General features: G+C 42.1%; 1 protein-coding gene across 1 annotated transcript in view; it reads right to left on the bottom strand.

The window, feature by feature from the left end:
- pou6f2 (POU class 6 homeobox 2) overlaps positions 1-14,934 on the bottom strand; it is a 251,573-nt gene that overhangs the window by 91,074 nt on the left and 145,565 nt on the right. The window contains exon 5 of the mRNA XM_061921483.1: positions 13,725-14,047. Within this exon, the coding sequence (XP_061777467.1) occupies positions 13,725-14,047 (323 nt within the window). The remainder of the gene's footprint in view (positions 1-13,724; positions 14,048-14,934) is intronic.

Genomic DNA, 14,934 nt, shown 5'->3' with positions numbered 1-14,934 from the left:
AGGGGTCACCAACCTTTTTGAAACTAAGAGCTACTTCTTGGGTACTGATTAATGCGAAGGGCTACCACTTTGATACACACTTAAATAAATTGCCAGAAATAGCCAATTTGCTCAATTTACCTTTAATGAATAAATCTATATATGTTAAAAAAAAAACGGTATTTCTGTCTGTCATTCCGTCGTACATTTTTTTTTCCTTTTACGGAAGGCTTTTTGCAGAGAATAAATTATGAAAAAAACACTTAATTGAACTTTTTAAAAGACAAAATCACACAAAAAAATTGTAAATTAAATTTTGAAACATAGTTTATCTTCAATTTTGACTCTTTAAAATTCAACCGAAAAAAATGAAGACAAAAACTAGCTAATTCGAATATTTTTCAAAAAATTCAAAAATAATTTATGGAACATTATTAGAAATTTTTTAAATCCAATCTGCACTTTGTTAGAATATATAACAAATTGGACCAAGCTATATTTCTAACAAAGACAAATCATTATTTCTTCTAGATTTTCCAGGACAAAAATGTTAAAAGAAATTCAAAAGACTTTGAAATAAGATTTACATTTGATTCTACAGATTTTCTACATTTGCCAGAATATATATTTTTTAATTTTAATCATAATTAGTTTTAAGAAATATTTCACAAATGTTCTTCGTCGAAAAAACAGAAGCTAAAATGAAGAATTAAATTAAAATGTATTTATTATTCTTTACAATAAAAAAAAAAAATACTTGAACATTGATTTAAATTGTCAGGAAAGAAGAGGAAGGAATTTAAAAAGGTAAAAAGGTATATGTGTTTAAAAATCCTAAAATCAATTTTAAGGTTGTATTTTTTCTCTAAAATTGTCTTTCTGAAAGTTATAAGAAGCAAAGTAAAAAAATAAATGAATTTATTTAAACAAGTGAAGACCAAGTCTTTAAAATATTTTCTTGGATTTTCAAATTCTATTTGAGTTTTGTCTCTCTTAGAATTAAAAATGTCAAGCAAAGCGAGACCAGCTTGCTAGTAAATAAATACAATTTAAAAAATAGAGGCAGCTCACTGGTAAGTGCTGCTATTTGAGCTATTTTTAGAACAGGCCAGCGGGCGACTCATCTGGTCCTTACGGGCTACCTGGTGTCCGCGGGCACCGTGTTGGTGACCCCTGGTTTAATCACAACAAAATTAGGCATAATAATGTGTTCATTCCACGACTGTATATATCAGTATCGGTTGATATCGGTATCGATAATTAAGAGTTGGACAATATCGGATATCGGCAAAAAAGCAATTATCAGACATCTCAACTCCTGACTGTGACGATGAGTCCAAAAACATGAAAGAAAATGAATAATAAAACCTTGTCAACCTTCACTGCTTTCCAGTTGAAGGGGGTCGCCTGAGGTCAGAGGTGGACCACGTGGAAGGAAGGAGCAGTAGGAGGGTCACCACGGGCCTGGCATACCACACCCGCAACAGGAGCGTTGATAGGCCGACCTAAGCTTCCCGGCATGTAGCGCCTCTCCTCTCCCGGCCCGGCCCGATGTAAGTCACTGGAGTGGCAAATTACACCAGACCTACAGCTGTAGCCCGACATTATGATTAATTTGATCGGTAATTTCTCCTGTTTTTCATTTTAATCGCCGCGCCCATTCTGCTGTGGCAGGTCTTTCAGATCTAATTAAGATCAATTCCGGTGTAGCGGACTCGGCGAGCGCCTTGCTGCCGTCAAATCCCCGAGCTCTCCGGGCGTGGAGAAAACCCCCACGGCTCCAATCAATCAACTTCCGAGGAGAAAAAAAAAAATCCCTGCCGGCTCCTGCAATCAGCACATTAGCACACTTAGGCAAATTTCATCATCCCAAGCCCCTGTCTGTTTGTCGTCACTGTGGATATTCCCAGCTGTCACACGTCCACGCGTGTTGTGCATGTGGGCCAGGGGAGCAGGTTTGTGTTTGGTCCCCAAGGTGGATGCCCCTTCCCGCATGACAATGACCCAAAACATACGACGAAGGCGAGAAAGGAGTGGCTCTGGGGAAGCAATTGAAGAACCTGGAGTGAGATCACTCTGGACCTTAATCCCATGGAAAAAGTGTGCAGCTGAAACTACAGATGCAACAATTAATCAACGTTGTTGTCAAAAATCGATAATAACATCGGTCCATAATACAAACCCCGTTTCCATATGAGTTGGGAAATTGTGTTAGTTGTAAATATAAACGGAATACAATGATTTGCAAAATCCTTTTCAACCCATATTCAGTTGAATATGCTACAAAGACAACATATTTGGTGTTCAAACTCAAACTTTTTTTTTTTTTTGCAAATAATCATTAACTTTAGAATTTGATGCCAGCAACACGTGACAAAGAAGTTGGAAAAGGTGGCAATAAAAACTGATAAAGTTGAGGAATGCTCATCAAACACTTATTTGGAACATCCCACAGGTCCATCCATCCATCCATCCATCATCTTCCGCTTATCCGAGGTCGGGTCGCGGGGGCAACAGCCTAAGCAGGGAAACCCAGACTTCCCTCTCCCCAGCCACTTCGTCTAGCTCTTCCCGGGGGATCCCGAGGTGTTCCCAGGCCAGCCGGGAGACATAGTCTTCCCAACGTGTCCTGGGTCTTCCCCGTGGCCTCCTACCGGTTGGACGTGCCCTAAACACCTCCCTAGGGAGGCGTTCGGGTGGCATCCTGACCAGATGCCCGAACCACCTCATCTGGCTCCTCTCGATGTGAAGGAGCAGCGGCTTTACTTTGAGTTCCTCCCGGATGGCAGAGCTTCTCACCCTATCTCTAAGGGAGAGACCCGCCACACGGCGGAGGAAACTCATCCCACATCCCACAGGTGTGCAGGCTAATTGGGAACAGGTGGGTGAATGCACTACAAAGACACGATATTTGATGTTCAAACTCACAAACTTCATTTTTTTTTTGCAAATAATAATTAACTTAGAATTTCATGGCTGCAACACGTGCCAAAGTAGTTGGGAAAGGGCATGTTCACCACTGTGTTACGTCACCTTTTTTTTTAAACAACACTCAATCAACGTTTGGGAACTGAGGAAACTAATTGTTGAAGCTTTGAATGTGGAATTCTTTCCCATTCTTGTTTTATGTAGAGCTTCAGTCGTTCAACAGTCCGGGGTCTCCGCTGTCGTATTTTACGCTTCATAATGCGCCACACATTTTCGATGGGAGACAGGTCTGGACTGCAAGCGGGTCAGGAAAGTACCCGCACTACTTTTTTTACAAAGCCACGCTGTTGTAACACGTGCTGAATATGGCTTGGCATTGTCTTGCTGAAATAAGCAGGGGCGACCATGAAAAAGACGGCGCTTAGATGCCAACATATGTTGTTCCACAACCTGTATGTACCTTTCAGCCTTAATGGTGCCTTCACAGATGTGTAAGTTACCCATGCCTTGGGCACTAATGCACCCCCATACCATCACAAATGCTGGCTTTTGAACTTTGGGTCAATAACAATCTGGATGGTTCGCTTCCCCTTTGGTCCGGATAACACGATGTCGAATATTTCCCCCCCAAATTTGAAATGTGGACTCGTCAGACCACAGAACACTTTACCACTTTGCATCAGTCCACCTTAGATGATCTCGGGTCCAGAGAAGCTGGCGGCGTTTCTAGATGTTGTTGATAAATGACTTTCGATTTGCATAGTAGAGCTTCAACTTGCACTTACAGATGTAGCGACAAACTGTATTTAGTGACAGTGGTTTTCTGAAGTGTTCCTGAGCCCATGTGGTGATATCCTTTAGAGATTGATGACGGTTTTTGATACAGTGCCGTCTGAGAGATCAAAGGTCACGGTCATTCAATGTTGGTTTTCGCCCATGCCGCTTACGTGGAGTGATTTCTCCAGATTGTCTGAACCTTTTGACGATATTATGGACCGTAGATGTTGAAATCCCTAAATGTCTTACAATTGCACTTTGAAAAATGTTGTTCTTAAACTGTTTGACTATTTGCTCACGCAGTTGTGGACAAAGGGGTGTACCTCGCCCCATCCTTTCTTGTGAAAGACGGAGCATTTTTTGGGAAGCTGTTTTTATACCCAATCATGGCACCCACCTGTTCCCAATTAGCCTGCACACCTGTGGGATGTTCCAAATAAGTGTTTGATGAGCATTCCTCAACTTTATCAGTATTTATTGCCACCTTTCCCAACTTCTTTGTCACATGTTGCTGGCATCAAATTCTAAAGTTAATGATTATTTGCAACAAACAAAAAATGTTTATCAAATATGTTGTCTTTGTAGCATATTCAACTGAATATGGGTTGAAAAGGATTTGCAAATCATTGTATTCCGTTTTATTTACATCTAACACAATTTCCCAACTCATATGGAAACAGGGTTTGTAGTTGTTGACGTGTTTTTTTACTAAACGGCCGGAAACGAAAGTGCGTGAAAAATGCGATCCAGAGAAAAATGGCTGAAAAGTGCATCAACACTGCCAGCGAAATCATGGAAAGTATGGGAATATATAACATTAAACTTAAATCAGCAGTAGAGTGGAAAAACACGTTTCCTCTATATTATACTTATATTATAATTTGTCTTTTATTTTGTACTTTCCTCCTTTTAGGAATGATTCTCGGTTATTCCCTTTTTGAGAACCTTTTTCGCCGCCAGTTTTTGTTATTTGTAGATATTGTATAACTCTGGAGGTGAAAGAGTTGTCAAAATAAAAGTCCTCCTAAGTATTTCTACTCTGCACCGGAGTTCATTCCTTTGTCTAAGCCTGACACACATATTATCCGATCCAATCCACTTTAATTGTATAGCGCAGGGGTCGGCAACCTAAAATGTTGGAAGAGGACCAAAAATACAAAAACAAATACCGTATTTCCTTGAATTGCCGCCGGGGCGCTAATTAATTTAAAACCTCTTCTCACTCCTGCGCTTACCAAAGGCATGCGGTAAAAGTAAGCATGCGCTAATTATCTTAAAACCTCTTCTCACTCCGGCGCTTACCAAAGGCATGCGGTAAAAGTAAGCATGCGCTAATTATTCTAAAACCTCTTCTCACTCCGGCACTTACCAAAAGGTATGCAGTAAAAATTTGAGTGTGATGTAAGCTTGGACCTTAAATCCTACTGAATAGCTCTTAATCTTCTTCCATTTATGCGATTTCAAATGACCGGTATTGAAATCAGCCTCTTCCATTTTGAAAATGATGACAGGTGAAGTGTCACTCGTGACGTCACAAGTTTGACCCGGCGGTAATACTAAGCACGTGCTAATTATTTTGGGAAGCGAGTTTGACCCGGCAGTAATTCAAGGCAGGCGCATGCTATATGCCCTGCGGTAATTCAAGGAAATACGGTATGTCTGGAGCCGCAGAAAAAAAAAACATATTACATACAGATAGTGTGTCATGAGATATAAATTGAATTAAGAGGACTTAAAGGTAACCAAATGAGCTCAAATATAGCTACAAATAAGGCATAATGATGCAATATATACATACAGCTAGCCTAATTAGCATATTAGCATCGATTAGCTTGTAGTGACCAAATATGTCTGATTAGCACTCCACACAAGTCAATAACGTCAACAAAACTCACCTTTGTAAATTCATGCACAACGTTAAAAGTTTGGTGGACAAAATGAGACAGAAAAAGAAGTGGCATAAAACACGTCCTAGAAAGTCGGAGAAAGTTATACGGTGAGTTCAAGGACCGCCAAAATTAGTAGGACAAAACGGCGCTCACCAAATACTCGAATCAGTGAGGCATGTTTAAAACAAACAGTGTGCTTTATAACAATTAGGGAGGTTTGTGTCATGTTTGTCCTCCTACAGAAACTAAATTAAAAATATATATATATTTTTCTATATTTTTTTCCCCTCATCTTTTTACATTTTTGAAAAAGCTCCAGAGAGCCACTAGGGGGGCGCTAAAGTCGCGGGTTGCCGACCCCCGGTATAGCACATTTAAATAACATAAATGTTTCCAAAGTGCTGCACAACAATAGTAAAAACAATATTCAAATATCCTTAGCTCCACCAATGACTGAATAAAAAATAAAACCAATGTAAAATAATCAAAAATAAATAAATATGATTGAAAACGATTTTAAAGGGTAAAACCAATTAAAACAAATAGAAATCAAAATAAAATAAAAAATAATAATCCGGCCTTGGATAAGCGGAGGATGATGGATGGATGGAATAATAATAAACTAAAATTTTTCATACAAAAGATTACAGCATAAGGTGCATTAAAGCGGTCAAATTGAAACTTTTTTTTTCTAAATGTAAAAGACTTCCTTGTGGTCAACATAACATGTGATGGTGGTTCTTTGGTCAAAATGTTGCATAGATGATGTTTTACAGATCATCTTCAAGTCACTTTCTGACAGTCGCCTCTTTGTGGGCGGTCTTATTTACGTGGCTCACCTTTGGGAGCGTCTTACCCCCGTCATCTTTGTTGTAGCATTGTAGCGTGCAAGGACGGGAGTGGAAGAAGTGTCAAAAGATGAAGCTAACAGTTTTAATGACATTCAGACTTTACTTCAATCAATAACGGAGCAGCATCTCCTTATCCGGAAACAACAACGCCAGAAATGTGTCCCGTGAAAAACCGTCCGACCGGAACTCTCTAATAACTTAAGTTCCTTGGGTGAATAATGTAAACTCACTACACCGGTATGATTTAGCGCTTACATGGCGAGTTTACTGACAAATATAAGTAAGAACGTTACACTACTTTATATTAGAAATGGCAACAGCTGAAGAAGATAGAGCGAAAGAAGAAGCTTATCGACTACGGTGTGGACTACAAAGGCGGACCCACACAAATTTTCAGGACTTTTGCAGATCCTAAATACAGATCAGCAGGTAACAGAAGGTAAGAAGAGTTGCTTTTGCATAATATTGCAAAACAAAAAGCTAGATAATATGTCTTACCTAATAAAATTAAAAAAAATAAATAAATACATTAAAAAAAACAACAACACAGAAAACACAGAGGACCACACAACTCACGTAGTGTTAAAAGCCAAAGAATAAAAGTAAATGATTGTTAGTTATGTCTTATGGGTAAAGGCCTACTGAAATGAGATTTTCTTATTCAAACGGGGATAGCAGGTCCATTCTATGTGTCATACTTGATCATTTTGCGGTATTGCCATATTTTTGCTGAAAGGATTTAGTAGAGAACATCGACGATAAAGTTCGCAACTTTTGGTGCTGATAAAAAAGCCTTGCCTTTACCGGAAGTAGCAGACGATGTGCGCGTGACGTCACGGGTTGTAGGGCTCCTCACATCCTCACATTGTTTACAATCATGGCCACCAGCAGCGAGAGTGATTCGGACCGAGAAAGCGACGATTTCCCCATCAATTTGAGCGAGGATGAAAGATTCGTGGATGAGGAAAGTAAGAGTGAAGGACTAAAGAGAAAAAAAAAAAAAAAGACTATACAGTGGGAGCAATTCAGATGTTATTAGACAAATCTACTAGGATAATTCTGGAAAATCCCTTATCTGCTTATTGTGTTACTAGTGTTTTAGTGAGATTATATGGTCGTACCTGTACAACCTGAAGGTCGGCCCCGCACCTTTCTTCAGCACCAGTCGACGGGTGGTGGCGACGCCCATATCTGCCTTTCACAAGTGACCCTCTTCGAAACACGATCTTTCGAAATGATCGCTGCATAATACACTGTACTTTGTGTGTGTGGTCCAATCCAAACGTGTTCGCTTCACCGCTCTGTTCCATAGTAAAGCTTCACCGACATCTTTTGGGAATGTAAACAATGAAACACCGGCTGTGTTTGTGTTGCTAAAGGCGGCCGCAGTATACCGCTTCCCGCCTACAGCTTTCTTCTTTGACGTCTCCAGTATTCATTGAACAAATTGCAAAAATTTCAGCAACAGAGGTGTCCAGAATACTGTGGAATTATGCGATGAAAACAGACTTATAGCTGGGAATGGTGCTTGAACAAATTGTCCTTTACAATGTGTGACGTCGCCCGCACGCATCATCATACCGTGACGTTTCAGCACGATACTTTGGCGCGACATTTAAAATTGCAATTTAGTAAACTTAAAAGGCCGTATTGGCATGTGTTGCAATGTTAATATTTCATCATTGATATACAAACTATCAGACTGCGTGGTCGGTAGTAGTGGCTTTCAGTAGGCCTTTAAGAGACCCGGCTTTATTTAATGTTTTTTTTTTTTGCTAGTTTAGTTTTTTTCTCTCTTGGTATAGGTAACAACACACTACTATGACAATTCAAGTGTGTGTTTCAAAAATGAACCACAGAGGTTTTTAATGCCATCCAATCACCGACGCTGGCCGTAGAAATCCTATTGAGCGGTGGCCACAGGCTGTAGCCTGTCCTTGGGTGAGGCAGGCGCTCCACCAAGGCCAGCACTGACCCGGAGAAAAGTAAAAGTAAACCCTTTATGTGCCTTTCGGGAATGTAAACGATGAAACACCGGCTGTGTTTGTGTTGCTAAAGGCGGCTGCAATACACCCCTTCCCACCAACACCCTTCTTCTTTGACGTCTCCATTATTCATTGAACAAAGTGAAAAGATTCAGCAACACAGATGTCCGGAATACTGTGGAATTATGCTATGAAAACAGACGACTTATAGCTGGGAACGGTGACGTCACGCGCACGCCTCATCATACAGCGACGTTTCAGCAGAATACTTTGGCGCGAAATTTAAAATTGCAATTTAGTAAACTAACCCGGCTGTATTGGCATGTGTTGCAATGTTAATATTTCATCATTGATATATAAACTATCAGACTGCGTGGTCGGTAGTAGTGGCTTTCAGTAGGCCTTTAAGAAACCCGGCTTTATTTAATGTTTATTTATTTTGCTAGTTCAGTTTTTTTCTCTCTTGTAATAGGTAACAACACACTCCTGTGACAATGTGACAGTGTGTGTTTCAAAAATGAACCACAGAGGTTTTTAATGCCATCCAATCACCGACGCTGGCCGTTGAAATCCTATTGAGCGGTGGCCACAGGCCGTAGCCTGTCCTTGGGCAAGGCAGGCGCTCCACCAAGGCCAGCACTGACCCGGAGAAAAGTAAAAGTAAACCCTTTATGTGCCTTTCGGGAATGTAAACAATGAAACACCGGCTGTGTTTGTGTTGCTAAAGGCGGCCGCAATACACCCCTTCCCACCAACAGCCTTCTTCTTTGACGTCTCCATTATTCATTGAACAAAGTGCAAAAGATTCAGCAACACAGATGTCCGGAATACTGTGGAATTATGCTATGAAAACAGACGACTTATAGCTGGGAACGGTGACGTCACGCGCACGCCTCATCATACCGCGACGTTTCAGCAGAATACCTTGGCGCGAAATTTAAAATTGCAATTTAGTAAACTAACCCGGCCGTATCGGCATGTGTTGCAATGTTAATATTTCATCATTGATATGTAAACTATCAGACTGCGTGGTCGGTAGTAGTGGCTTTCAGTAGGCCTTTATTTAATGTTTATTTATTTTGTTAGTTTAGTTTTTTTCTCTCTTGGTATAGGTAACAACACACTCCTGTGACAATGTGACAGTGTGTGTTTCAAAAATGAACCACAGAGGTTTTTAATGCCATCCAATCACCGACGCTGACCGTTGAAATCCTATTGAGCGGTGGCCACAGGCCGTAGCCTGTCCTTGGGCAAGGCAGGCGCTCCACCAAGGCCAGCACTGACCCGGAGAAAAGTAAACCCTTTATGTGCCTTCTTGCTCTTTCACGCGCACATTTTGGTAATCCTATTTGATTGAGGCAATATCTTAATGATACCGCCTTCCCCCTCAGCCCCTTTTTGGGGAGGTCACTGTAATCGCTTTCGCCGCTTATTCTGGAAGATATTTTCGGGATAAAAGGCGTCGTCACAAGAGTGGCTTCTACCTCTCACACAAGCGTTACATGCTGTGTAAATGTTGTCTACGGTCTTTGCTCATTGTCAGACAGGACAGTGTCTTTGGAGCCCATTAAATCCAAAGGCTGTTTTTCCTGCTGAGACTCTGTAGGCCGTGACGGGGCCGAAAAAAGGCATCGAGGGGCTGGAGGGGAAGCGGGCGGGCTTTGAGGATGGGGGTGGGGGGGGGGTGGGGGGACAAATAGCCCGACGCATCTTCGCCATAAAGAAGGTTGCAACACAACCCAATAAGGGATCTGACGCTGATGAATGTGACCAGGGACAGCGAGGCGACCCTGGCCGGTCTGCAGCAGAAATGAAAGCACAGGGATATCAAATAGGCTATTATCATCACGCGCTGACGGCCAGACGGACAGGGAGGGTCCAGATGGATGGACGGACAAAGTGACTAAAGAGGCGCTCCAGTAGGAAGCAAAGATTAAGAGGACGATAACGACTGGAAAGCAACCCGGGGAGATGACCTGCAGAGATTCAGATTGTCCTACCTCACATATGCAATACACAATAATAACAGCATTAATCATTTACAGTGATATGAATAATTAGTGGGATTTGTATAGCGCATTAACGTCATCAAAGTTAAATACAGTAATGTGAAATAAGGACACTCGATGGTGTAACTGTTGTATTCTTGAACCACTAGACACAAAAACGGTGAAAATGTGTCAAAACACGCACAATACTGTGTTGTATTTGCTATTACACGCCACAAGATGGCACTGTTAAGGTGAAAATGTGTCAAAACACGCACAATACTGTGTTGTATGTGCTATTACACGCCACAAGATGGCACTGTTAAGGTGAAAATGTGTCAAAACACGCACAATACTGTGTTGTATGTGCTATTACACGCCACAAGATGGCGCTGTTAAGGTGAAAATGTGTCCAAACACGCACAATACTGTGTTGTATGTGCTATTACACGCCACAAGATGGCGCTGTTAAGGTGAAAATGTTTTAAAACACGCACAATACTGTGTTGTATGTGCTATTACACGCCACAAGATGGCGCTGTTAAGGTGAAAATGTGTCCAAACACGCACAATACTGTGTTGTATTTGCTATAACACACCACATGATGGCGCTGTTATGGTAATATGTGTTAAAACACGCAGCCTACAGTGTTGTAGGTGCTATAACGCGCCACACAATGGTGCTACTAGGGTGAAAATGTGTCAAAACACTCACCCTACTGTGTTGTATGTTCTATAACACACCTCATGAGGGTGTTAGGTTGAAAATGTGTCAAAACACGCACAATGTTGTGTTGTAGGTGCTATAACACGCCACACGATGGTGCTACTAGGGTGAAAATGTGTCAAAACACTCACCCTACTGTGTTGTATGTACTATAACACACCACATGATAGCGTTGTTGGGTTGAAAATGTGTCAAAACACGCACAATGTTGTGTTGTAGGTGCTATAACGCACCACACGATGGTGCTACTAGGGTGAAAATGTGTCAAAACGCTCACCCTACTGTGTTGTATGTACTATAACACACCTCATGATGGCGTTGTGGCCCTGCGATGAGATGGCGACTTGTCCAGGGTGTACCCCGCCTTCCGCCCGATTGTAGCTGAGATAGGCGCCAGCGCCCCCCGCGACCCCAAAAGGGAATAAGCAGTAGAAAATGGATGGATGGATGATGGCGTTGTTAGGTTGAAAATGTGTCAAAACACGCACAATGTTGTGTTGTAGGTGCTATAACGCACCACACGATGGTGCTACTAGGGTGAAAATGTGTCAAAACGCTCACCCTACTGTGTTGTATGTACTATAACACACCTCATGATGGCGTTGTGGCCCTGCGATGAGGTGGCGACTTGTCCAGGGTGTACCCCGCCTTCCGCCCGATTGTAGCTGAGATAGGCGCCAGCGCCCCCCGCGACCCCAAAAGGGAATAAGCAGTAGAAAATGGATGGATGGATGATGGCGTTGTTAGGTTGAAAATGTGTCAAAACACGCACAATGTTGTGTTGTAGGTGCTATAACACGCCACACGATGGCGCTGTTAAAGTGAAAATGTGTCAAAACACGCTCGCTGGACCCCAGGAAGAATAGTCTCCACTGCGGTGTAGACTAATGGGGATCCTTAATAAACTAATAAGCTACTGTGTTGTATGTGCTATAACACGTCACAGGATGGCGCTGCTAGGGTGAAAATCTATTAAAACATGCACAATACTGTATGTGCTATACCACACATCATGATGGCGCTGTTAGGTTGAAAATGTGTCAAAACACGCACAATACTGTGTTGTATGTGCTATAGCACACCTCATGATGGCGCTGTTAGTGTGAAAATGTAGTCAAAACACGCTGCGATGAGGTGGCGACTTGTCCAGGGTGTACCCCGCCTTCCGCCCGATTGTAGCTGAGATAGGCGCCAGCGCCTCCGCGACCCCAAAAGGGAATAAGCGGTAGAAAATGGATGGATGGATGGATGTGTCAAATCACGCACAATACTTTGTTGTATGTGTGATAACACACCATAAGATGGGGCTATTAGGGTGAAAATTTGTCAAATAACGCACAATACTTTGTTGTATGTGCTATAACACACCTCATGATGGCGCTGATAGGGTGGAAATGTGTCAAAACATGCACAATACTGTGTTGTATGTGCTATAACACACCACATGATGGCGCTGTTAGTGTGAAAATGTAGTAAAACATGCACAATACTGTGTTGAATGTGCTATAACACACCACACGATGGCGCTTTTAGGGTGAAAATGTGTCAAAACACAAACATTACTGAGTTGTAGGTGCTATAACAAACCACATGGTGGCCTTATTAGGGTGAAAATGTGTCAAAACACGCACGCTACTGTGTTGTATGTGCTATAACACACCACATGATGGCGCTGTTAGTGTGAAAATGTAGTAAAACACGCACAATACGGTGTTGAATGTGCCATAACACCACACGATGGCGCTTTTAGGGTGAAAATGTGTCAAAACACAAACATTGCTGAGTTGTAGGTGCTATAACACACCACACGATGGCGCTTTTAGGGTGAAAATGTGTCAAAACACAAACATTACTGAGTTGTAGGTGCTATAACACACCACATGATGGCGCTGTTAGTGTGAAAATGTAGTAAAACACGCACAATACTGTGTTGAATGTGCTATAACACACAACACGATGGCGCTTTTAGGGTGAAAATGTGTCAAAACACAAACATTACTGAGTTGTAGGTGCTATAACAAACCACATGGTGGCCTTATTAGGGTGAAAATGTGTCAAAACAGCACGCTACTGTGTTGTATGTGCTATAACACACCACATGATGGCGCTGTTGTGAAAATGTAGTAAAACACGCAAAATAATGTGTAGAATGTGCCATAACACACCACATGGTGGCCTAAGTAGGGTGAAAATGTGTCAAAACATGCACAGTACTGTGTTGTATGTACTATAACGCACCACATGATGGCGCTGTTAGTGTGAAAATGTGTCAAAACATGCACAATTCTGTGTTGTATGTACTATAGCACAACACAAAGTACTCCAAATGTAAAAACGGTACCACTGTTTTACTGTAAAATTCTGGCAACTGAGCTGCCAGTTTTTTACTACAAAAAAAAAACATGGTACTATTTTTCAATTTACTGTTCTACATCGGAAAAAATACAACCCTAAATTTCACGGTTAAAAAACACTGGCAGCTTAGTTGGGAGTTAGTGCTGTTTTTCCTGCTTACAGTAAGTACAAAGTAAAACCACGATAAAACAGGCAAAATATTTGTGAAAAGAAGAAAATGACACATTTGATCGTAGTTTACTTACCGGCAAAGGCATGGGCGGGGTGACTGGCGAGGGAAGGCTTCGGGCAGGCGAGTGGTTCGGCCGGTGCGGCGGCGACTGCTGTGGCTGCCCGGAGGCCGAGGAGCATGCGGAGCCTGGAGACGGGACGGAGCACTGCTGCTGGCTGGGTGGGGTCATGTGATGTTGGGATGACACTTGGTTCTGGGAGTGTTGGTGATGGTGGTGCTGATGTGGGTGTTGTTGATGTTGTTGATGTTGATGTTGCTGCTGCTGCTGCTGGTGATGGTGGTGCATCTGCTGGAGCTGCTGCAGGTGTTGGAGCTGGGAGTTGAGGGTTGAGGTAGCTGTTGACGAAAATCCAAACAACTCAAATCAACACATTGTCCAACAAAACCAAAGCAGACAACTTGCGACTTGGCACAACACAGGAACTTGTTTGTATCATTGGCCCACACCTCTGATGTGAATGCATGAACACAAGAAGGTGTGGGATGCAAACACTCAACATGTAAATTGCACGGAGCCACAAGAGGGTCCTGCAGGGTCTCAACCTGGTGCTTGACTGGACTCCCTCCATTTAATTTAGCAAGTTGAAAGAACAAACGCTATGAAGGCTGACGTATACAAAGTCAAAAGTCTTCATTGGCATATTGGTGGATGCACAGAAGACTTTCTTTAATGTCTTGAATCTCACTGGAAAGAGACATCCATCTCTTCTGGAACTCATTGGATACAAAAATGGTGTCCCCATTGGAGCTCCATTGAAATGTTAAAAAAAGAATTAAAGGGGAACCTTATCAGCAGACCTATGTAAGCGTCAATATATACCTTGATGTTGCAGAAAAAAGACCATGTATTTTTTTAACCGATTTCCGAACTCTAAATGGGTGAATTTTGGCAAATTAAACGCCTTTCTGTTTATCAATCAATGTCAATCAATCAATGTTTATTTATATAGCCCCAAATCACAAATGTCTCAAAGGACTGCACAAATCATTACGACTACAACATCCTCGGAAGAACCCACAAAAGGGCAAGGAAAACTCACACCCAGTGGGCAGGGAGAATTCACATCCAGTGGGACGCCAGTGACAATGCTGACTATGAGAAACCTTGGAGAGGACCTCAGATGTGGGCAAACCCCCCCTCTAGGGGACCGAAAGCAATGGATGTCGAGCGGGTCTAACATGATACTGTGAAAGTTCAATCCATAGTGGCTCCAACACAGCCG

The sequence above is a fragment of the Nerophis ophidion genome, linkage group LG15 (genome assembly GCF_033978795.1).
Source record: "Nerophis ophidion isolate RoL-2023_Sa linkage group LG15, RoL_Noph_v1.0, whole genome shotgun sequence".
Taxonomy (NCBI): Eukaryota; Metazoa; Chordata; class Actinopteri; order Syngnathiformes; family Syngnathidae; genus Nerophis; species Nerophis ophidion.
The sequence above is the reverse complement of the archived record's forward strand: the minus strand, read 5'-3'. Positions and strand labels throughout refer to the sequence as shown.